The 21,925-nt window shown below is 50.6% G+C and overlaps 1 protein-coding gene across 1 annotated transcript; it reads right to left on the bottom strand.

Moving 5' to 3' along the window:
• Positions 1 to 4,244: 4,244 nt before the first annotated feature.
• Positions 4,245 to 20,832, bottom strand: PIGR (polymeric immunoglobulin receptor). Its single transcript, XM_007105464.2, has 11 exons — positions 20,711 to 20,832; positions 13,261 to 13,356; positions 12,184 to 12,528; positions 10,802 to 11,455; positions 9,279 to 9,611; positions 8,382 to 8,705; positions 7,308 to 7,482; positions 6,793 to 6,914; positions 6,025 to 6,156; positions 5,843 to 5,901; positions 4,245 to 4,786 (listed from the first exon to the last, which is right to left on the bottom strand). Exons 2-11 carry the CDS (start codon positions 13,301 to 13,303, stop codon positions 4,691 to 4,693), a joined length of 2,283 nt encoding a protein of 760 aa, XP_007105526.1. The 5' UTR covers positions 13,304 to 13,356; positions 20,711 to 20,832; the 3' UTR covers positions 4,245 to 4,690.
• Between the last annotated feature and the right edge of the window lie 1,093 nt (positions 20,833 to 21,925).

Here is a 21,925-nt window from a genome sequence, read left to right as displayed (position 1 = left end):
GTATCCCTTGCATCGGCAGGCGGACTCTCAACCACTGCGCCACCAGGGAAGCCCCTCCCTCTCTTTTTTTTGCCCATCTACACGCTATTTCTCCTTTCTGACCGACAGGGCTGCTGGATGGCTCTGGTGCTCCCACTCCCAGGAGAAGTTCCAAGGAGCTGCAGCGCCCCGACAGGCAGGGGACTCCGTGGCCTCATGTCACGCCAAGGCTTGGCCAGAAGGGATAACCCAATGGAAAAAATTCAGAGCCCAGTGACCGGCGGGTGGAAGGAATAAATAATACCAGATAGATCAGGAACTGTGCTAAGTCCTTCAGGTAAATTCATCTACTCTACATAATAGCTGAGGTTTTATTATCCTACCTCTGTTACAGATGGGGTGAGAACATTTCTCATAAAGTTCTTGTGAGGGTTGCAGAAGGCAGGCATTACCTAGGACTGGAATACAGTGTGAGCGCCGGGGAGACTAGCCCTTGTCATCAGGGGGGACGTTGTCCTATGGCTCTGCTTGGTTATCGCATCACCCTGCTTTGAACTTCCCCTTGACCAGGCTCTGAAGAGCCGTCTCCTGACCTTTCCAGACAGAGGGCTGAGATCCTCAGGTGGCCCTCACTAGGACCCAGCACTGCTCTCCCCAAAGACAGACCGTGCGAGTCCCTTGCCCCCTGGACTCACTGGGGAGCCCGCCCAGGTAGAGGCACCTGGCTCAGGCATCCTGCAGTTCCCTCTTTCTGAGAACTTCGACCACAGGCTTGCCAGCCCCAGAGAGAGCAGCTCCCCAGGAATAGGCCTTTGGGAAGGTTAACCTTTACAGTAAACAGACTCTTGACTTTCTGCTACAAGAAATGGTGGAGTTTGGCTAAAATCTCTTTCCTGAATGTGGTCATGTTCCTGTTGCTGTTCTAAGGTTAGAACCCAAATATGTGGACATTTTGGATGAATTTTAATGTGATTTGTCCGCAAAGACCTAGATTTTAGAATATTCAGCTTCATACACTTAAACAAAGACTTTTGGCTCTAGTGAGGGTGGATTGGCTGCCCATTTCTTTATCAGCCTTAGGAGAGGTTTACAAGCTTCTAGAACTCCTTGAATTTTACAGCTCTACTATCTTCCTTTCCTTCCTGCTTCAACTTCCTGTCCAGCTGGGGGCCGCTGATCTTAGTTTTATATCTTCTCTCTCGGTGTGCCCCTGTCTAGATATGTAGTCTTTCTGAGATGATCTCATAATTTTTATTGTACAGGCTCCATAGTAGAGTTATGTCAGAGAAGCCTGGGGACGGGGAACCCTACTTGTTTCTCTACCTTGGGGACCAGCTTCACAGACCATATCATAGTCAGCTCCTCTCTGCTGTCTGCTGTTCTTAGGAGCGATGACCTGTCCTGAGTCTTGGGAAAGTCTTGGACAAATTATATATATATATATATATATATATATATATATATATATATATATATATATAGTTTTACAAACAAAAATCAACTGCTATAAACAGATTCTCAACCACTATTGGGTCTTAGTAATGTGTAATCATTGTTACATAATGGATTTTTAAAAAGAAAAAAATCAAGATAATTCAAGAACTTGAGGAAGATTTTCTTGCCATCAGAGATATTGAAATAGCTCTCTGCGTGGTTGCTGGACACTAATCCTTGTTATTTGGTTTAGCATTATCAACCTCACAGTTGATTGTTACCCCCCTATATTGGGCTGAATAGTGTCCCTCCAAAATTCATGTCCACCTGGAATCTCAGAACATGACCTCGTTTAAAAACAGGAACTTTGCAGATGTAATTCATTAAGCTGAGGTCAAACTGGATTAGAGTGGGTACTCCATCCAATGACTGGTGTCCTTATAAGAAGGCATGTGAAGACACAGGGCAACACACAGGGAGAAGGCCATGCGATGATGGAGGCAAAGACAGGAGTGATGCGTCTACAAGCCAAGGATTGCTGGCAACTACAAGAAGCCAGGAGAGAGACATGAACAAATTCTCCCTCAGGGCCCCGAGAAGGAACCGACCCTGCTGACACCTTGATTTCAGACTTCTAAACTCCTAAATTACAGTCATTTTAAACCACCCAGTTTGTGGTACTTCCTAGAGTAGCCCTAGGAAATTAATATACTCCCACAAATCAGTGACTTTTTAACTTATTAGAGATCCCATTTAGGCTATAGACCAGCTTCCTTCTTCATAGGAGGGTTTTTCTGTCCAACATGCATGCGGAGCAGGTGGATTGGGGGCAGGACATATTACTAAACTTGCTATCACCTATTGACAATGTCAGTTAAGAATAATACTAGGGCTTCCCTGGTGGCGCAGTGGTTGAGAGTCTGCCTGCCGATGTAGGGGACACGGGTTCGTGCCCCGGTTGGGGAAGATCCCACATGCCGCGGGGCAGCTGGGCCCGTAAGCCATGGCCGCTGGGCCTGCGCGTCCGGAGCCTGTGCTCCGCAACGGGAGAGGCCACAGCAGTGAGAGGCCCGCGTACCACACACACACACACAAAAAGAAGAATACAGATTGCAGCTTTAGTGACATTTCTTGGCCTTTGATTCTAGGGACTGGGATAGACTGCCTAAGTTCAGGACTGGCTTGTAGGTTGTTGCATTAACACAGAGGCTGTATCTTAATTCTTTTGCCCCAGGCATGACTCTTTGGTGGGTCAGAGAGCAGCTTCCTGAGGGTAAAACAGTGATGGGTTCTAACCTACCTTGTAGCTTTGGTTCTCCTGCAATGCTTTGCTATCCAGACTGGGGAAGCACATAGCATGGAAAGCATTATGTTCAAGGCCCGGATAGAAGCATAGGTTCTATCCCACATCAGGTGGGCTAGACGGCCAGGAAGAACTCTCTCCAAGAGAGAACTCTCTGCACACTGACACCCTGAGGAAGAGTCTAGGGGTGGCACGGGGGCTTATAGGATATGGCAATGTTTAGCAGAACCTAGGAATGGCCTTAGGAGACAAGGGGGTACTTTACCTAATCACTGTCCCCCAAGAGGCTTTGGGTCAACTATTCTAAAACCTAACTCATCATCTAACTAGCCTCTAGTCTATGGAGGGAGTCTATTCATTTGGTTACTTGAGTTTTGATTAATAACCTCTTGATCTTGGAGGATACCCCAGGAGGTATGAGATTTAAGGTCAGGTGTTCCATGGATGCTGTACCAAGATTTTTTTTAACGCCTAAGAGGAGCACTGGTTATATGTGCTTTCACTTTATTCCATCATAGTCTTTCATTAGAGAGCTTTGGCATCTTGACCACTGGTGTAGACCCCAAAGTGTTCTTTTATTGAAGAGAATCTTGGTCCCACTTGCAAGCTGTCTCCTAGCCTCCCTCAACCCAGCATTGGAGGTGGGGGGAACTCTGGTTTATATACATGTCCTGGGGTGTCTAAAAGCGGGACCACAGTGAACTTCTCTGAAAGGGTTGCCCAGGAAACAAGTGGTATGGGGGACAAATGCAGTCTGAGTCTCCTTGGTGGCAATCACTGTCTTTAATTATTAATCAACTCACATTTTTGATTTGTTAGCAAGTGCCAGCTCATAGGTGCTAGTTGAAGTACGGAGCTTAGAGGGAAAAAGACCTTAAAACCTTAGCTCTTTGGAGATCAGCCCCTCCCGGGCACCATCAAACCCCCTCTTTTCTCCTCTTTCACTCAGAACTCTTCAAATACAGGGGTTATGGGTGTTTGACCGTTCTCTTACACTATTAGGTCTCTGTGAGTGACAAAAAGCGAAAGGGGTGTCTTCCCTGAGTTGGGGATTGTGAAAGACCAGTCTCTATTTACATTTTTCTCCTCCTCCTCCTCCTCCTTACTGTAGAATTCTGTCTCCATCAGGAGAGCAGAGGCTCTTATATGGAGACAGGAGATGCGAAACCTAGCTTTGACACTAGTGTATCTCATTTGTTGCCCTTGGACAAACTTCTTCACCTCTTAGGACCTCAATTTTCTCACCTGTAAAATGGTAAGGATGTGTTTTAGATTCCTTGTATGTATGCCCATGTTACATAATCCCTAAGACCTCAGGACTCCAGACCTTCTATGATTTCTCCCAATACAGGCAGAGGTGAGAATACCTGATAAGGATTTTAGTGAGTGTAAATACACAGAGATGCTGTGGCTTCCAGGGATTCAGTGATGTTTTTAGAAAGGTTGCTAGCCGGGTTTGTGGCCTATCTGTCCTGGTGTCTGGCAGAGCACCTGGAATCTAGTGAGTATCCCAATGTGTATTTTTAATGAGGGAAAGAAGAAGAGAAGATGGAAGGGAGTGGGGGATTGGGAGATTCGGGGAGGGAGTGGAAGGCAGAATCCCACTGACATCTCCAAACAAGGGTGCAGAGAAGCCCTGAATGGCTTTCTGAAATCGTCTCCCCACCCACTGTGGTCCCTTTTCTTTCTGAGAGGTCCCCTGAGATCTGAATTCTCCTTCCACACCTTAGTTCTTTCATTAGGAATAAGCTGTAGGTGGGAATGCCTCACGTCACCTCACCCCCAACAGGAACAAGTAAGCCAGGCTTGGATGCCACCGAGAAGGGGACCAACATACCCTCTGAGGACAGGTAGGAAAAGCCTAGGTGGGGTGTGAGTGCAGGAAGTGGAGCCCGGAGCTCAGGGCCCTGAGGATCAACGTGATTCGGAACGTGATTGCCACGTGCGGAGGGGTGGGTGCAACCAGGCCTCTGTCTAGGCTTCTCTGGGGCCGTCCTGGGCGGCGGCGGCCACGTTGTTGGTCTGGAGCAGGAAGGTGGTGAAGGCCATGTCGGCTTCCTCCTTGGATGACTAGGGGGCGACAGGAGAGGGGTCAGTGTTTGGGGCATTGGCTCAGAGAGTGGGGGTCGGAGGGAGGGGATGCACTAAGTATCCTAAATCCATCTTCTTGGCCTAAACAACCCAAGACTGTGTTGACCCATTGTTCTCACTGCAGCCACCGTGCTCACCAAGAGGGACTAATTTTGAGAAATGGAAAGTTGCAGCTTCTAAAAATATCTCCCTCTGTCTCACTACCTCCTTCCAACACATGGAGTGGAACCATCTCTGTTGTCTGGGCCCGTCCCCGGAAGCCCTGCCGCCGGTCACGGCCAAGGTGGCCTAGGCTGGCGTCAGCTACAAGGTTTACATTTTTCTTTCTCTACCAGTTCAGAGACACAACACCAGGCTGGAGGGGAAGTCTGTCTCCAGGACTGACTCATTCCCCTAATTGTTCCCAGTGCTGGGATCTCTGCTGCCGCCAGGGAGAGTAGATATGGTAACCAACGTTAGTGCCTTGGGATCAGGGAAGTACGAGGAGAGGGTAACATGTGATCCAAAGGCAGGCAGGATTTCAAGTAATGTGGCACTTGGTTGGGGTGGGAAGGGACCTCTAGTGATTATCAGTGCCTCCCACGAGCAAATGTCTTCCAGGCCCAGGGAAGATGCTGGTCCCCTCAAACCCTCAAGTGAGGGTGGTGACCTGAGTCTATGGGTCCCATGGCCCGGGAAGAGCACCCGCCTAGTTGCCAGCGTTTGACATTTGACCTGCCCACCCTGTGGCTGAATCTCTAATGCATCTGACTTCCTCATCCCCTGCCAACCACTCCCCCTGCTCCCCCACCATCACCATCTCCCTCCCTCCTGCCAGCTTACAGCCTATAAAGGCAGCTTACCTCCTGCCTGGGCCTCAGCCACCGTCAACACCACAGCCAGAAAGATGCACTTTCCAAATATTGTTTACACCCCCTTCCCTACTCTGGCACCAGCCCCACTCTGAGGTGGTTTTTCCTGAGGTCTAACTGCAGTCCCTCACACCGCATTTCCTCGTCACCCACGTGAGGCCTCCTTCTGCCTCCTTGCCCTCACCCTTTTCGCCTTCTTGGGCTCTTCCTTCTCCACAGCATCCTCGGTAGTGGTGGCGAACTCTGTGTGAAGAGGAGGGGAGGGTGGATCAGTCCTCCCTGGCCTCCTATTCCCGTCCCAGATGCAGAGTCAGGGCTAATTCTTGTTCCCCAGGGACTGGGCATTCCCTTGAGTGAGGGCTGTACCGTCTTTTCCTCCGAGAGTTGTCTCCTGAGTGTCTGGAGAGGCTCCCATGTTGTCATGGGCTCCAAAATCCCTGGAGTTCTCAAAGTCTGACATGCTAATGTCCGTCCTGTAGCTTCTGATTGAAATCCGGTCTGTCAGGGGGCAGAGAGGAGTTGGTGTAGAGATGAGGGCCGGGGCGTCCCCAAGGGAGCCCCACGGGAGAGCTGAAGGGGGGCAAGTTCTTTGCTGCTTGTCTCTGGCTAGGCCCCAAGGCAGAATAGAAATGACCCGAGTCTCCTCCCCAGCCCCTTTTCTCAGACAGTCTAGACTCAACAGTTGCTGACCTTTCTTCATCACTCTGCAAATTTGCAATGCCCAGGACCTTGTTTTGTCCTCAGAGATGGTTATTCTTATCCCTGTCTTGAGCCGTGAGGAAACCAGAGATATGAAACTGGCACACCCCAAGTCACACAGCTGCTTGGTCCTCACACCAGGCTGGAAGCCCAGGTTTCCCAGCACCCTGCCCTCCTCCTCCCAGCAGCTACGCCTATGAACTTAGACCCCCAGCAATTGAAGATGGACTTCCAGCAGAGACGACGGCATTTGGACCACAGCACTTTCTGTAAGTTTTGAGCATGTGTGGGTTTATCATTCCCCATCTCACTTTCCTGGACCCTTCCTTTGAGCTGATAAAAGAGAACAGATCATGGCAACTCCCCTCAGGGCCTCTGAGCCAGGACTGAGGCTCAGGGTTGGAGGTGGGGGGCAGGGAGCACCCCAGGACTCACCGACATTCTTCCTGTGTCGGGCTCTGACCACCCCAATCGCTATGGCCCCTGCAGCCAGCACCAGGGCCAGGGGCACCAGGATGGAGACCAGCGCTTTGGAGCTCCCACCTTGTCCTGCAGAGCTGGAGGAAGCATTCATTTAGTTAGTCCCTGCAAGGGACACTGGGGAATCCCAGGAGGTGCTGGCCGGTTGGCTCCAGCCACTTCTTCCTTCCTGGTTAATCCACTGCGTCCTCCTGATACAGCCCCCGGAGCTCTGTTCTTCTAAGAAGCCCTCCTAGACAGGACAAAGCTGAGGACTGGGCCTTGCCTGCATCCCCGGACCGGGAAATTGAACCGAATGGTGAACACCGCACTGGTCGCGGGAGAAGGGCAGAGAGCACAAACCGAGGCAGTGAGGGCTGCCTCCACTGTCAAGAAGCGGACAGGCTCTCCTCCTTGGGCCTGGTGGCCCAACCTCAGGTCCTTGGTCTCCAGAATGTTCTCCAGGTGGGGAGCCCCAAATCCCTCCTCACCTGCCGGGATCTGCGGGTGCTCCACTCCCACCAGCTGGACCTACAATATCCTTCACTGCTCTTTCCTCTGCAAAAAGGCTGGGACCCAGAATGACTTTGTTCTCAGTCTCCCTGGACCTCGGCTCCATCGCCTCCTCACCAGGAGCAGCATTCACTCGACTGGCATCTTGGGACCCTGGAGAGAGCAGAGGGGGCTGGATTATGGTTCTTTCTGTCCTTGAGTTTAGGGAGGCTGAGGAGTGGGACTTCATTATGAATCCCAGGGTCAGGGTGAGATTTCAAGACTGTTAGGATAGGGTCTCGAAGGACACTAGAAACAGGAGTGATGGTCTTCACTAGCTTGTCACAGATGATCTCTGTCCCATTCATACCAAATTCACTTCCATCTACAAGGTTCCGTGTCATTAGATCCAGCTGTGCATAAGGCCTGACCCATCATTTGTGGACAGGGAGATTTTTCACAGCTTTGAAACCCTGCCCAGGGCCTCTTGACTACAGGGCTGGGAGCCATAGTTCTGCCCCCTGGTGACAGCTTGGTTAGGGTTCCCTCAGGGAGCCTGCCAACTGGATGCTGACATAATCGGATTTCTGGAGGGACTAAAAATACCTTCATTAGGGATACAACATTTCATGTGATATTTTAAAAAGAGGCTTGAAATGCAAACTTATTAGAAGATATTGCCCCGATTTCCTTTATCAGACCTTGTACATGAAGGTTATCTGGCCCTCTTTTGAGCAGACTTTGGCAGAGTATGATGCATATAACAGTGACTCTGACATTTCTACATATAGAAGAAGATCTCTCTGTATAGAAAGGGCTTCAAAGTGGCCTGAAGGAGCAACTATGGGACTTGTCTTGAAACTGAGGTTAAAAGGCAAATCCACTATTTTTAATTAGTTTGTATATTTATTGGGATGCCCTTTCTGGAAGGCTAAATCAGACCAGGTGGGGGCATAATCTACCCCCACCCCCGCCTCTTATAGCCAAACCTAGGGGCCACCCCTGATGGAGATATTCTTAGGCAGCTTTCTGTGGGGTCCCAGGGCACGTGGGCATGGCCCTCGGAGACTCACCCTTCACCCTCTGCTCTACTGCCACGTAGACAGCCACGGTCTCTCCGTATTGGTGGCCCTCCTTCACTCCGCACCAGTACCAGCCTTCGTCCTCGCTGGTGACAGAGTTCAGGATCAGGGAGACGATCTGGCTCTTCTGGTTGCAGTTCACAAAGGCCTGGCTGGGGCCTTCGTCCTGGCTGGGCAGGGCCCTGCAGCCTCTGTTGCTCCACTTACACCAGTACTTCTCGTAGGAGTAGAATTTGCAGGGGAAGTGGCAGGGGATCTTGAGGGTCTCTCCCAGCCAAGCCCTGACGTTCTTGGGTACCTTGAGGCTTGGTTCTCCTGGAGCAGGGAGGGAGAAATAGGCAAAGAAGGCAGTGCTGGTGATGCTGCAGAAAAGTGACGGGGGGGACTAGGGGGTTGCTTTGTCCACAGCCTATTTCCTCTTTGGACAGCATGGTAAATAAACACACTAGACTGAACACAAAAGCACTTGTAATTATGTGCCTATGTAACAGATTATTGGTGACCACCGTGAGTCCCTCTAGTCTTTCACAGACCGTAGACCTTGCTAATGACTTCAGTTTGCTTTCCTTGTTGTTATCTGCTCTCCTAGACTCAAGACAGCCATACTCTACTCAGCTGACGCCGTATATACTGGAAAAGAAGCCGATGCTCTTGATCACAGGAGGTGCTACGTGTGATAGTTTGAAGAGTGTGGGTCAGGAAAGGGTTTGTTACAGGTGTGAACAGGTGGCGGATGGGTGCTTGACACGGGTCTGAGCAGGTGGGCTCTCTCCGTCAGCATGGAGGTGGGGGAAGGTGGGAGGCAGAGTGGTTGGGGGTGTTGCTGCTGCTGACTGGAGGGGTACCTGGGGCTGCCTGCCTTCCCTCTTGCCCCAGTTCAGCAATTACCGTCCACAATCTTGAGCTCCACCGTGGACCTCCAGCGAGTATCGCCGTTGGTCAAACACCAGTAGAAGCCGGCGTCCTGGGTGGTGAGCTGGTTGAGGATGACGGTGTAGGTGCCATTGCCTGGCTCCTCGTACAGTGCGAGCCTGCCCTCGTACTGCTCCTTGACCAGCCCCCCGCTCTGCACCAGCTGCGGGCAGCGGCCGTCTTGAGTGTCTTCCCAGCGACACCAGTACTTCAGGCTGTCTGTTTCCTTCGGGTTGTAGGCGCAGGACACGGCCACGGAGCCTCCCACCACTCCTTTCACCACAGACCGACTTGGGGGAATCGCGGTCTCTAGAAGCACAGACGGGGATGGGAAGGAAGAACGCAGTGTGGTCTGGGCAGCCTCTTCCCCGTGGGCTCAGCCAGGGTAGAGAGTGACGTTTAGACCAATCACCTCACCCCCCATGAGGAAGTGAAAAAGATTTTCCTAATGTCACAGAGCCCAGCACTGGAGTCTTCACTCAGCCTCCAGCAGACTTCCCCACTGGTCTGGCAACCTTGCTCCCTTCCCCACCTTATTCTGAGCACAGAATGGAAGGAGTTTACAGAGAGATTATTAGCCTTTCTCCTTGGGCTTCTTACAAAATCTCCCCCTAGGTAAGTTTTTGTCTGTTTATTAACTTGTCCCACAAAATGGCCAGATGTTTTTTCTCCAAGTTAAGAAAAGGTATGAGAACAGTATGATTTAAAATATACACTATGTAACACAGATAAGTTTAATTGTTGAGCACCCCGTCTGAGGGCCATGTCCAAGAGAAGCATGGCCTCTCTCCAAGAAGCTAAAGTTGAGGTTCCGTGAGAACCCCGGATGACTGAAGATGTTGAGGGATGTGGTGAGGACCGAGCTAGATGGAGAAATGATGTACAGGGAACGTGAGCCCCTTACAGGAAAGTCACGAGGGCAGTGACCATGAACTTCAAGTACTGGGTCAGTTTCTCATGAGGGTAACTCTGTGTGGAGTGCTCCAGGGTGAGAAGGAGCAGGGATTTAACCTGCTGAATAACAAGTAACCCTAAGAGATGTTGGAGGGGAGATTTTAGAAGCTGGGGCATTGCCTTCCTGGGAAAGCTTTGCGACCAACGTAAGTCAAGACTTCTTCCATCTGAGTGTGAAGGATGAGGTGCCATACTGCTCGAGGGTCAGGGAGACTCCATGTTATGTCCTCACCATGGTTCTCTGAAACCCAGACAATCTACAGGTCTGGTCTCAATCAGGAGCTTCACTTCCCTCATTCCTATTGATCAGGGACGGCCATCAAAGGCCTTTGATAACAGAGAAGAAGAGTTAGGAGATCACACAAGGCAGAGGCTATGTCTTATGGCTCCCGTGTACAGCTGCCCACAGAACATCTGATCCAGGGCTCGTCAGTGAGCAGATATTGTCAGCTGACTGATGGAGATTAAATAGATTCACAGGGGGCGAGTGAGGCTCTCCCCTGCCAGACTGCCCACCTCTTCCCTCTCCCCCTCTCAGGTCTCACCTTCATTGACGAAGAGTTGCCAAGCCTGGGTGGGCCAGCCTTCCTGAGGCTCACCATCAGGTTGGGCTCCGCACAGGTAGAGCCCCGCATCCTCTTTCCTCAGGCTGGTGACGTGCACACTGAAGAAACCCTTATCCTTGGGAGTGAACAGGATCCTGCCCTCAAAGTCCTGAGCCTTCTTCCCCAGCGTGTTGATGATCACATTGCAAGCTTCCGCATTTTTTAGCCGGCACAGAAATTTGGCCATGTTTGCCATCTCGGGGCCCAGGGCACAGTCAAAGGTCACCGAGCCCCTGAGGTCTCCGTAAATCAGCTCAGGCTCGGGCTTCAGCACTTGGAGGTCAGCATTGCTCTTATCGGCGCTGGCATCGTCCCCAGCCTGGCAGACGTACATCCCAGCATCGCTGAGCTGGATTCGGTTGATGACAACGCTAAACACTAATTGGTTGGTGCCCTGAATAGTGAGACGTACTCTGTTGCTGTAGCTGGGGCTCACATACCCAGTGGAGTCGGTGACTAGCACGCAGCTCTGGCCTGTCTTCTTGCACAAAGATTTCCTCTTCTGAGAATTCACAGCACTGAAAGGGCAGTTGATGGTCAGCGTTCTGCCCAGGTCTGCTGTGTAGACGTGGACGCCATTTATCTGCCCGGGAACTGCAGGATGAGGGGCGGGGGGCAAGTTGTGATTTTGCTTTCTTGCAACATAGGACTACTCAATGTTCCCCTTGAGGGCTGGGTGTGCCTGTCACCTGGAGTGCCCTCTTTTCCAGAGGGACACTGTCAGAATGTCTGCCAAGGCCCAACTTTACTGCTGCCTCCTCTATGAAGTCTTCCCAAGCTGGCCCTAATCTCTCCCTCCTCTATTCTGTCTTGATACTTACACCTGTATCACTTATTACATCCAATCTTGTAGACTTTGGGCAAGAACTGATCATTTAATTTACACTGAGAGTTTTTATGGACTAATGGATCTCAGCTTAGAAAATATATTTTAAAAGAAACCTTCTGGTGACCCAAGGTCTTGATCTGAAGGGTGCTCCAATAGCAGAAATTTAAGGATCCTTATGAATCTCTCCCTGCTCATGGACCTCTTGTCCCTCCTGCAACAAATATTATGAGAGAAGCTGTCCTCCTCATGCTCTTCTAAGCTAGAGCCTTAGTAAAACCTGAAATGTTTCAGGCCCTGAAGACCGAGAAAGTGCCCCGGCACCCCACCACCAAGTAGGTCCCATCTGTCTCGTTTCCATGTTCTATTATGCAAAGTCCTTTCCTCCAGATGGACCCATAGCCTTCCCCCTGCCCTCTCAGGAGAGCCTTCCTGTTGCTCCTGGGATGATTCCCTCTCACTTTTCCCCAGAAGTCCAAGGCACCTGGATCCTTACCTTGACTGACTTCCAGGCTCACATCAAAGGACAGGCCTCGGCTGCTAATGCCCAGACCACACTTGTAGAGCCCCGAGTCATTCCGAGTGAGATGGCTGATGTTCATGACAAATGTGCCGCTCTCTGGGAAGTTGGTGAGGTTGGCTCTGCCCTCATAGTCCTTGGAGACGTAGCCCTCTGAGGAGATGAGGGTAGTGCAGCGGCCCCTGGATCCCTGCCGGCACCAGTACTTCCGGGTATGCCGGTTGACAGAGGTGGCCGGATAGTAGCACGTGATGGACACTGAGCCGCCTTCCACACTGCTCACATCCTGAGGACCGAATATGGGACTCTTCATGGAGACCACTGTGGGGACAGAGACAGAGGCTTTCCGAGGCTGCAGGAGGGTCACACCTGCTGAGAGGATCCAGACAGCCCACGCCGAGGACATGAACGTTTCCTCCCAAGACTCGTGCCTTCTGTGGATTAACTACCATGTGCTACAGCTAGGCAATTGCTAAATTGCAAAACTATTAAACAATTCTTAAATTTTAATCGTAATTCATTAATGATAACCCTTTTAAGGAAAACGGAATCGCAAACTTATTTAGTGATATCCCTTGTGTGTGTGTATATATATATATATATATTTTTTTTTTTTAAACCACCCTCGTGGGGTGCTACATTATTTCATTTGTTATCTGTTATTTCCTTATATTTCCGAAAAAGCTTTACAGATTACTTTCTTTCTTTTCCACATAAAAATATTAAGAGCCACAAGGATAAGTCATTTCCCCAAAACCCCAAAGCAACTCATAGTGATGCTTCGTTCAAGGTCAAGGTCTTGTTTTCTTTATTCCCAGTGAAGACCCTTCACCAGACCCCTGACCCTCAAATGAGGAAGTGCCATTTCTGTTACCCATCCCCAGTGCTGGCTCACCAGTCCATTTTCAGATGTGGCCTCTCTGCATCGTCTGTGTGGTTACTCCTCAAGGGAGTGCAAGCTTTGCAAGGGACATCCTTGGGGAAGGGCCTGATTTCAGAGCCCCCAGGGAACTGGGTCTGGGATGGGGGTGGGCTGGGACCTGGCCGGCGCACCTGGGAAGACAGCCAGCAGGCAGGCGAAGAAGAGGCGCGACATCGCTGGTGGCTCCCGTGGGTCTGTGCCACCCAGGCTGCCTTCTTGCGTGGTTGCTGAAAGACAACAGCAGGAGGTGATGAAGTGCCTTTGTCTTCCAAGACTAGTTGACTGAGTTCCTGCAACACCTGTTTGGTTTTGTATCTCCAGTAACCTACATAAAACCTGTGGAAGAATGAATGGCTCCGCCTTTCCCATTACAGTTCAAAGTCCCGTCATCCGCAATGTTTTTTTGTTCCTTAATAGGTATAAGTAGATTTTCATCTTCTAAACTAAGCTGCAAAGTTCCTTTAGGGTAGGGACATGCACATGTGTCATTTCCCCTGTATCCCTATCCGGGGGTCACGGTCCTGGGCAAGATCCATTACAGCTCAGGAACAGCTCACTGGATACTTGGTTACTACCAAGAAGTGGCGCCATCTCTCTGTTCCAGCTGCCCTCCCTACATCCCTGGGAGGTGGAGGGGGGTTGGCATATTTTATGGCGTGTCATATGAGTAAGTAGAGATGCATAGAGGCAGCCTAGCAAGGATTAAAGCGATGGTGATGGTCATAACCACCATGAATGGTCTTTGTACCATGTTCCAGGCACTGTGTTAAATAATGTACCTGTATTATCTCATTTAAACTTGATATCACCCCTAGGAGGTGGGTATTCTATTTTTGTTGTTGTTGCTGAGGAGACGGGCATTCTTAACCACATTTTACATAGCAGGAAATGAAAGCTTAAATGTTAAGTGCTTTCCTCGAGTTCACAGAAGGATTAAGTGTGGGGCTAGGTAGGGTGGGAGTGGAGGAGGTGGGCAAGACCTGAATCCTGCTTTGTCTGACCCCCAGGGTCTAAGCTCTGAGCCTCTCTTACTGCACTGTATTGCACCTAAATAGAGTGGCATGCTTATCCCTCATGCTTATTCCTGTTATTTGTAGAGCCCCCTTTGCTTATCAAAGCATTGTCATTTACACTATTTCACTGGAGCTCTATAAGTTCCCTTTAAATAAGACAGAACAGATATAATTACAACCATTTCATAGATAAGAAAATCAAGATCTTGAGATGCTGAGTGATCTGCCCACGATTTCCCAGAGACTCAGTTATGGGGTTGGGGTTAAAAATGTAGGTGTGATGGCCTCTGTTATCCTGGTTGCTGAGGTCGGTCAGACGAAGGTGGAGAATCCAAGGTAAGGCCACTCAGAGGGTGCAGCACGTGTGGACCTTGTAACATGTGTGGACATAGCCCAGGGCTGGGGAGGGTTGAGGGCCCCAGGGCCCAGCCTGACCACAGCTGTCCTCTGGACCCAGACTGCAGCCTAAAGGAGGAGAGAGGCGAAGAGGGGAGTCCCCCACTTTCCCACGGACCGTGACAGGCTTTCAACTTTGGAATGGACTTGACGATGAGAGTGTGAAAGGAGAAAACTGTGTTAACAAGTGCTGGGCAGTAACCAGCACCCATAAAGATAAGGAAGCTCTAAGCAGCAGGGAGCGTGGAGAGGCATCTCCCAGCCTCCCTTACTGCCTTGGCCCTGTTCCTGCTCCCAGAGACGCCCTTCGCTAGCTTGAGCCAAAGGAAATAGAGCTGTTTATCTTGGTTTTTTCTTTTCCGTGAGGGAATTTCCCAGCAAGGCACCTTTTTATTTCCTTGTGGAGATAAAGGTATTCTGTTTCTCCAGTTCTTCAGAAGAGTAAGAGGAGTGGATTAGGGGAGGTGGGGACAGATATGGGTGTCAGGTGGCAGCTCGAGGCTCTCTTGATTCTGGTTAACGGCCCTGGACTTTTCATACCAGGCCAATGATTAACTTCTGGAGTGGGGCCTTAGCCAAATGCCAGCGTCCACCCCAGCCTGGATGTGCTCAGGCAACGCTGGCTGCAGGACCACCTGAGTGGGCACCATGGTGACCATGGGATTGACTCCCAGGTGGGAGCAGGGGTCAGAGGGCTGGGAAGTCTCTCTCCTCTGGAACACTTGGGATGGGCTCGCTGCAGAGTCCCAAGAACTCTACCACCTGCCATTTGCGCTGGCCTTGGATGCAGTGGCCAGTGGGAGAACACAATGCCACACGCTTTGAGGAGCCCATGCCAATAGCAGCTCTCTGGTTCTGGTCACTGTTCTCACCTGACATCAGCAAGCTTCCTAATATTTCTGTGAGACTGGAGTTGGTCTTCCCATAGGCTGAGCTGGGAGATGCAGCCCCTCCTCTGGATTGGTAAAAGCAATTTGCCTTGGGTTACATAGAGTCAGATACCAGATTTTCCAAAGCGGGGGTCCCGACTGCCAGCCCAGGCTTCTCTCATCTGTGACATGCTTGGATGGCTGGGAAGGTCCACGTCGGGGGAGGATGAGCACACGTACCCATTACCCTTTGCATAACCTCACACCGGGGATGAGATCACCAGGCATGTGCAGGGGGAGGGCAAATCTGGTAGAAGTTGACCTCGGTGAGGAAACACACAGTCCATTCCCCAGGGATACTGGACTCTTCCCGTGCCTCCACGCTCTCAAGAGCAGGAAATCTTTGCTCAAAGCTAAACTTGAGACACAATTTCTCTGTTCGCAGCTGAAAGGACCTTGGGCTTTGCGAATCATTAGAAATCCCTTCCTCTCAAAACCAGACTTTCTCCCAAACCTGGGAGATTCAGGTCTCAGGGAGGCCCCAGTTGCATGGTAGCTGGGGCTGGAGTCAAAGGATTTGCTTTAGGAAGGAAAGAAAGAGCATAATATTTATTGGGCACCTAGTATGCACCAGATGCTTTGCTACCTTCTTTTCTTATATGACTTCATCCATCATCTCAGCCACCCAAGGGATAAATAATATCTTCATGTGCAGATGGGAAGTCTAAGGGTTAGAGAGATTCTTGGCCCCAAGACTCCACAGCAGAGTGGGATCGAATCGCTACCCTATTATCACTACTTGGATGCTCAGAGGGGCCTGTTCTTTTGGGATCTACATGGGCTAGTATATCATGCACGAAGGCACATTTTCTGGCTCTTAAAAAAGGAGCCGTGGGGCTTCCCTGGTGGCGCAGTGGTTGCGCGTCCGCCTGCCGATGCAGGGGAACCGGGTTCGCGCCCCGGTCCGGGAGGATCCCACATGCCGCGGAGCGGCTGGGCCCGTGAGCCATGGCCGCTGAGCCTGCGCGTCCGGAGCCTGTGCTCCGCAAAGGGAGAGGCCACAGCAGTGAGAGGACCGCGTACTGCAAAAAAAAAAAAAAAAAAAAAAGGAGCCGTATTTTCACTAGTCAGGCTGGGATATTCTAAATCATTCTCATTTTACCAAGTTACTGACCCTGATATATTCATAATGTATATCTACACAATTGTGGGTTGGGGCAGGGTGTAGGCCCTGCTGAATAATAGAGTCTATGTCCTCATAGAATTAATCTAGCTAGTTCCCCTGAAGTTAGAGTGGCTGGTCTTCAGCTCTCATGGCTTGGAGTCAAATCTTTGTCCATCTAATCTTAGGTTTTTCTCCTTTTTCAGAGGGAGAAGGCTCTCCTGGACCAGGTCCTGGCTTGGCTGCTGGTGAGCACAGGCCCTCAGCAACTCTGGGTTCTTCACCTGTTTGGTGCACAGCAGAGGGTCAGCTGAAGCTCTCGCAGTCCCAGGGGCTTTAGAGGGAACAGAAGCAGGCACTGAGGGGACTTGAAGCCAAGTTGGCAGTTTCTGACTTCCTGTGAGTGTGAACTTGGGGGAACAGGAAGCTTGGGGCTCAGAGGAGCAGGGAGCGGCTGGTCTGGCTGGGGAAGGAGCTTTCCTTGGCCTGGACTGAATGGCCAGGAGAGGCACTGACTGGGTCCATGTGGGACTATCACTCTCCTCTCCCATGGGTGCAGAGGCCGAGCACAGACTAGAGTGAGCCTGGAAACCACAGCCTCGCTAGGGGAGGGAGGGCAGTCTGTGTAGTCTGGAAGGGCCTCAGACTCGTAGTGACAGGAGGGAACATAGGAGAGGTTATGAAGTTTATGTAAGCCCTGGATTGTGGGAGAATCTCCAAGTAAAGGCAGTGTTGGAGGAAAGGAATTGGAACTCCAGAGGGCAGGGAGTTGGAGAGAGAGCAGCCACAGGGTCCAAAGGATATATGAACTGGAAAGACCCAAGACTTTCTGGTTCCATTCCTGTCAAAAGTCGGAATGCAAGACTTCAGCAGAAATTAAGCATTCGGGATACAAGCTCCATGAAGCTCTGGGTATAAGACTTGTGGATTTTCAGATGGCCTTTCGACAGAGACTGAGAATCCCTGTTATTGACTCCATCCCATTCTACCCTGATGTGTAAGTGTTTACCTCACCCCTCTACCAGATGGCAAGCTCCTGGAAGTTAGGGTCAGCTGAGATCAATCTCCCCATCTCCAGAAGGTCTTGCTCTCCAGAGAGTGCCTGGCAAAGACCAGCTGCTCAGCAAAGACTGATTGGATTGGGAATGGTTACATCCTCATTCCCTCTCTGAGAAGGACAAAGTTAGGGCTGATTTCTCTCACTTTGCCCAATAGCTTCTTCCTTCTGGGCACTCAAGGGAAAGTAGCATGAAGAGGAGCATGGAGGATGGAAGAGAACCCAGAGGTCCAGAGTCCTGCTCTGTCACAGGCTACCAGAAGAGCTCTACCACTTGGGCAAAATATGCTGGCTCAACTTTCCCATCTGTAAAATGGGCATCATGGTCCCTGACTCTTCTAGTTGAAGGGCTACTGTGGGATGGGGGACTATGGAGTGGAATAACAGGTTAATATATATGGAAGCACTCTGGAGAGTGTAAAGTGCTCTTCCACTGTTAGAGGTTGCAATTACTCGTTAGCACAGGAGGGTGAGGGTCTGTGCACTTAACTTTTACGGTTGCTGTGCACTTGGAGAGTAGCACAGAGCACGGACTCCTCAGCTTGGCTCTCGTCTCTCTTACTTGGGGGTTGTGTGATTTGGGGCAGGCTATTTAAACTCATTGAGCCCCAAGTCCTCATCTGTAAACTGGAGACAATTGTACCTAGTATAGTGAGTCGCTGTAAGGATTACATGAAGCAACATACGTAAAGTTCTAAGCAGGGCGCTGGGCTTAAAAAAAAAATAGTTCCTTGCCCATATCCTGTCTAAAATCAACACAGTCTTCTCTTTTTCCTCTCTTAGAGTGAGAAAACAGAAGTCTGTTTGCTGAGCGTCCTTTGAAGGCTGGGGGGAGCTGCTCAGATTAGACCAGCATGGCCTGAAAGAGGACTAGGTTAGAAGTGAGGGATCATGATTATAGCTAGCACGTACTGAGTCATTTTCAAGTGCTTTACATGCGTTAACTCATTTAATCTTCACAACCACCCTAGAAGGTAGGATAAAATGGCCAAATGCATTTCACAGATGAGACAGTTGGGGCCCAGAGAAGTAAGACATTTGTCCAAAGTTACACAGTAGGTAAGTGACTGGGATGGGATTCAAATACAGGCATTCTGGGTCAAGAGTACAAGATTTTAGTCACTATGCTGTACTGCAGAGGGTCTTAGACTTGAGAGGAAGCAGTCAGGAGGGGAGGGAGCAGGAAATCCAATCTTAGAGGAGAAGTTAGTCCAGTTCTTACCTCTCTGCTTTTCACAGGAAAGGTAGTTCCTGTGAAGAGACTCTATTTGAACCCAGAGGTAGGTGCCAACAGAGAAATTTCTTCCTGAAAAATAATACTGGCTGCTATTTATTTAGCACTTACCACGTGTACGGCATGCTACATTCATTTCCTAAAACCAGACACATTGCCTTCAAAGCTTCTTTCTACTCCATCACACTGTGTCAATGCCAGGGACTTTGGGCTCCCAGCTTCAGCCCACCCAAAGCAGGGGCAAGGCATAGATGAGGGGATCTCTGCTTAGCACATGCCTGAATAATGTTATTGTTTTTAAAGTTGGGCACTGTGTTTTGTAGGTGACGTCAGAATGTCCCCATGACCATATCAAAGTGACTGCCCGAAAATGTTGTCATTTGTACTTGCTGGGTGAACTTACACCACTCACATTAACTCACAGTCTTAGTTTCCTCAACCGTAAAATGGGATTATGATACCTACCCTGCCTACCTCCCAGGTTTGTTTCAGGTGGGAAGGGAATGAAGCTGTGAAAGCCAAGGGTAAGTGTGTTTACTACTTGGAAGCTGCTGCTATCACACTATTTGTAAAATAAAGCCGCATCTAGAGGTGCTAAGAGACAGGCTAAGAGACAGCTAGCTGCTCTCCTGGCTCCTGATTCATTGCTCTTTCTGCTACATCACACACCCAAGGCCAAGGAGAGAGATGGATGGAGAGTTTCAGAGCTGGCTCTGGGCATACCAGAGAGTTGCCTTCTACCCTAACCCATGAATTGGCATAGCTCGTCTCCAGGTGTTCAGTGACCTGTAATTCCTCTAGTGAAGGGGGAGAGTGATGGTGAAGGCTGTGGTGCAAAACAGCACGAGCAGCTTAGGTGGCCTGGGGCAGTTGCAAAAAGGGAAGTGGGGGCGGTGAGAGATGGAGCTTGCGCAGCAGCTGTGCTTGTGCCGGAGGGTCCCCTGGCTGGCCTGGGGAGGCTGTCGGGATGGGCCAGGGGAAAGCCTATGTCTGAGGCCTCCGGGCTGCAGAGCCGGGAGGAACATCAGGACTGGTGAATGCTGCCTATGCCTGGGAGGGGGCTCTGCCCGCCTTACTCACTTCCCCAGGAAGGACCTCATTTTTCCCACTTTAGCAGGTGCAGGATGATACAGTGATACACACTATACCTCAAAGTGGCAGGAATCTGCGAGAGCAAAGCTGGGTTGGAATTGGAAAGATCTCAGAGCCTCTTCGAAGCCAGGAAAAAGGGGCTGCCTGTGCCCTCACCAGAAAGCTGGAGGTGGAAAGCTTCCAGGACTAGAAGAGTTCGTGCCTCACGCCAGGCACTGCACGGGCCTTATTCTATCCAGGTCTCTCTACTGCTCAATAGCCCTGGAATAACTGAACCGAACCGCAAAACACCAAACAACTGTTATTTCGCTCTAGAGTTTTCAAAGCAATTCCACACGTTTTCTCATTTGAATCTCGCATCCACCCTAAGTGATTGGCCTTATTTGTATCCCCATTTTACACATTAGGAAACCGAGACTGGGGGGGGCGATTAGGTGACTTGCCTAAGGTCACAGTTAAGTTATAAAGGAGTTAGTAGGGAATTCAGAGACCAAACTTAGAGCAGAACTACATGTGCTGACCCAAGATATCCCTTCTTCCCACCTGCTGAGCTTTCACCCATGCGCCCTTACTCAGCTCTCCGGGATGTGCTGTCTACTCTCCCACAACAGGCCCGGGCACACAAGCAGCGGCCATGCTCTCCTCACCCCGCTCCCTGTAAGCTGGGAGTTATGCACACAGAGGGCACTGCCTGAGTCACCATCCCGGGCCCTTCCCAGATGGCATCCCTTTGGGGATCCCGGAGCAGCCACACTTACTTTTAGCCACTTCCTTCTATCCTGTCAGCTTCTTGGGCACAGCCTGCTGACCAGTCCGCAACCTTGCCTTTCTAGAAGCCTTTGGCAGGACACTGGATACTGCTGCCAAAACTGAAACTGTGTGTGGTGCTTGACCCCACCTGGGCTCTTAAAGGAACACTCTCCCATGGGCATGGCGGCTGGCCAGTGGCACGTGACTCCCACAGATCCCTTGCTTTCCTTTCCTTTTGGCTTTCCTGGCTGGCACCACTTGCTTCTCCTTGACCTTGGGAGACTCTGTTACTTGGGAATACTCCATCTTTACAGCTGCAGGAGGTGAGAGAGGGTATCAAGCATGAAGAGCCTGTTCTGTTGCTTTCCAGCTGCAAGATCCTAGGCAAGTCACCTTCACATTTCTTTTCAGCTGGAAAATAGGGAGAGTAATACCAAACCTACAGGTTGAGGATATAACCAGATGTTAGATGTGAAACACCTAGCCCAGGGCACGGTGTGGAATCGATATGCATTGGAAGGGGTATAGGTGGCAGGAAGAGCCTCACATCCTTGGACTCATATCTCCACTCACCTGGCAACATGTCCCCCACTCCCTGGGCTATTCAGCCTGGATTAAGTCCACTCGTTACGCATCTCCTGCAGAGCCCCTTTTGCCAGCTCCAGAGCTCCCAGGACCCCGGGGACCGTGCTCTTCCCTCCTCAATCACTAGAGGAATTGGAGATTCTGGCTGCCTCTGAGCTCCCCCGGGAATGGCAGACCTTGGAGTCTTGTTGAAACCTGGGCTTGGTGCCTCGGCAAAGAGGGCGCTGACAGGCAGAGCTGGGGTAGAAACCTCCTTCCCTGACTCAGTTAGTCCTTGGTGCTCTCCCTGACCTGACCCAGTTAGGACTCCCAGGAGTTCCCCAAATGATCTTAGTCCTGAGTCACACAAGTGAACCCCACTCCCCAACACACGTGTGTGTCCTCCACCCCTCACCATGCTCCCCCGACAGAATCCGGCCCCATCATACCTGCGCAGGGCTGGTCCAGGCTCTCCCTACAGCATCCTACAGACTGGACCCCAAAAGGGGAAGGAGGAAAGGGGAAATGGAGTCCCGGAAAAACACAAGGCAGTCAGAGCCCAGGTCTTATTTTAGCTAACCACTCAGTCACGGCAGGCTATCACCACGCGATCACAGGTTCGGATGGCAAGAAAAGAAACCAGGTTTTCTATTATGGAG

This window comes from Physeter macrocephalus, chromosome 4 (assembly GCF_002837175.3).
Source record: "Physeter macrocephalus isolate SW-GA chromosome 4, ASM283717v5, whole genome shotgun sequence".
Taxonomy (NCBI): Eukaryota; Metazoa; Chordata; class Mammalia; order Artiodactyla; family Physeteridae; genus Physeter; species Physeter macrocephalus.
Note: the sequence above shows the minus strand (reverse complement) of the source record. Positions and strands in the feature narration are given on the sequence as shown.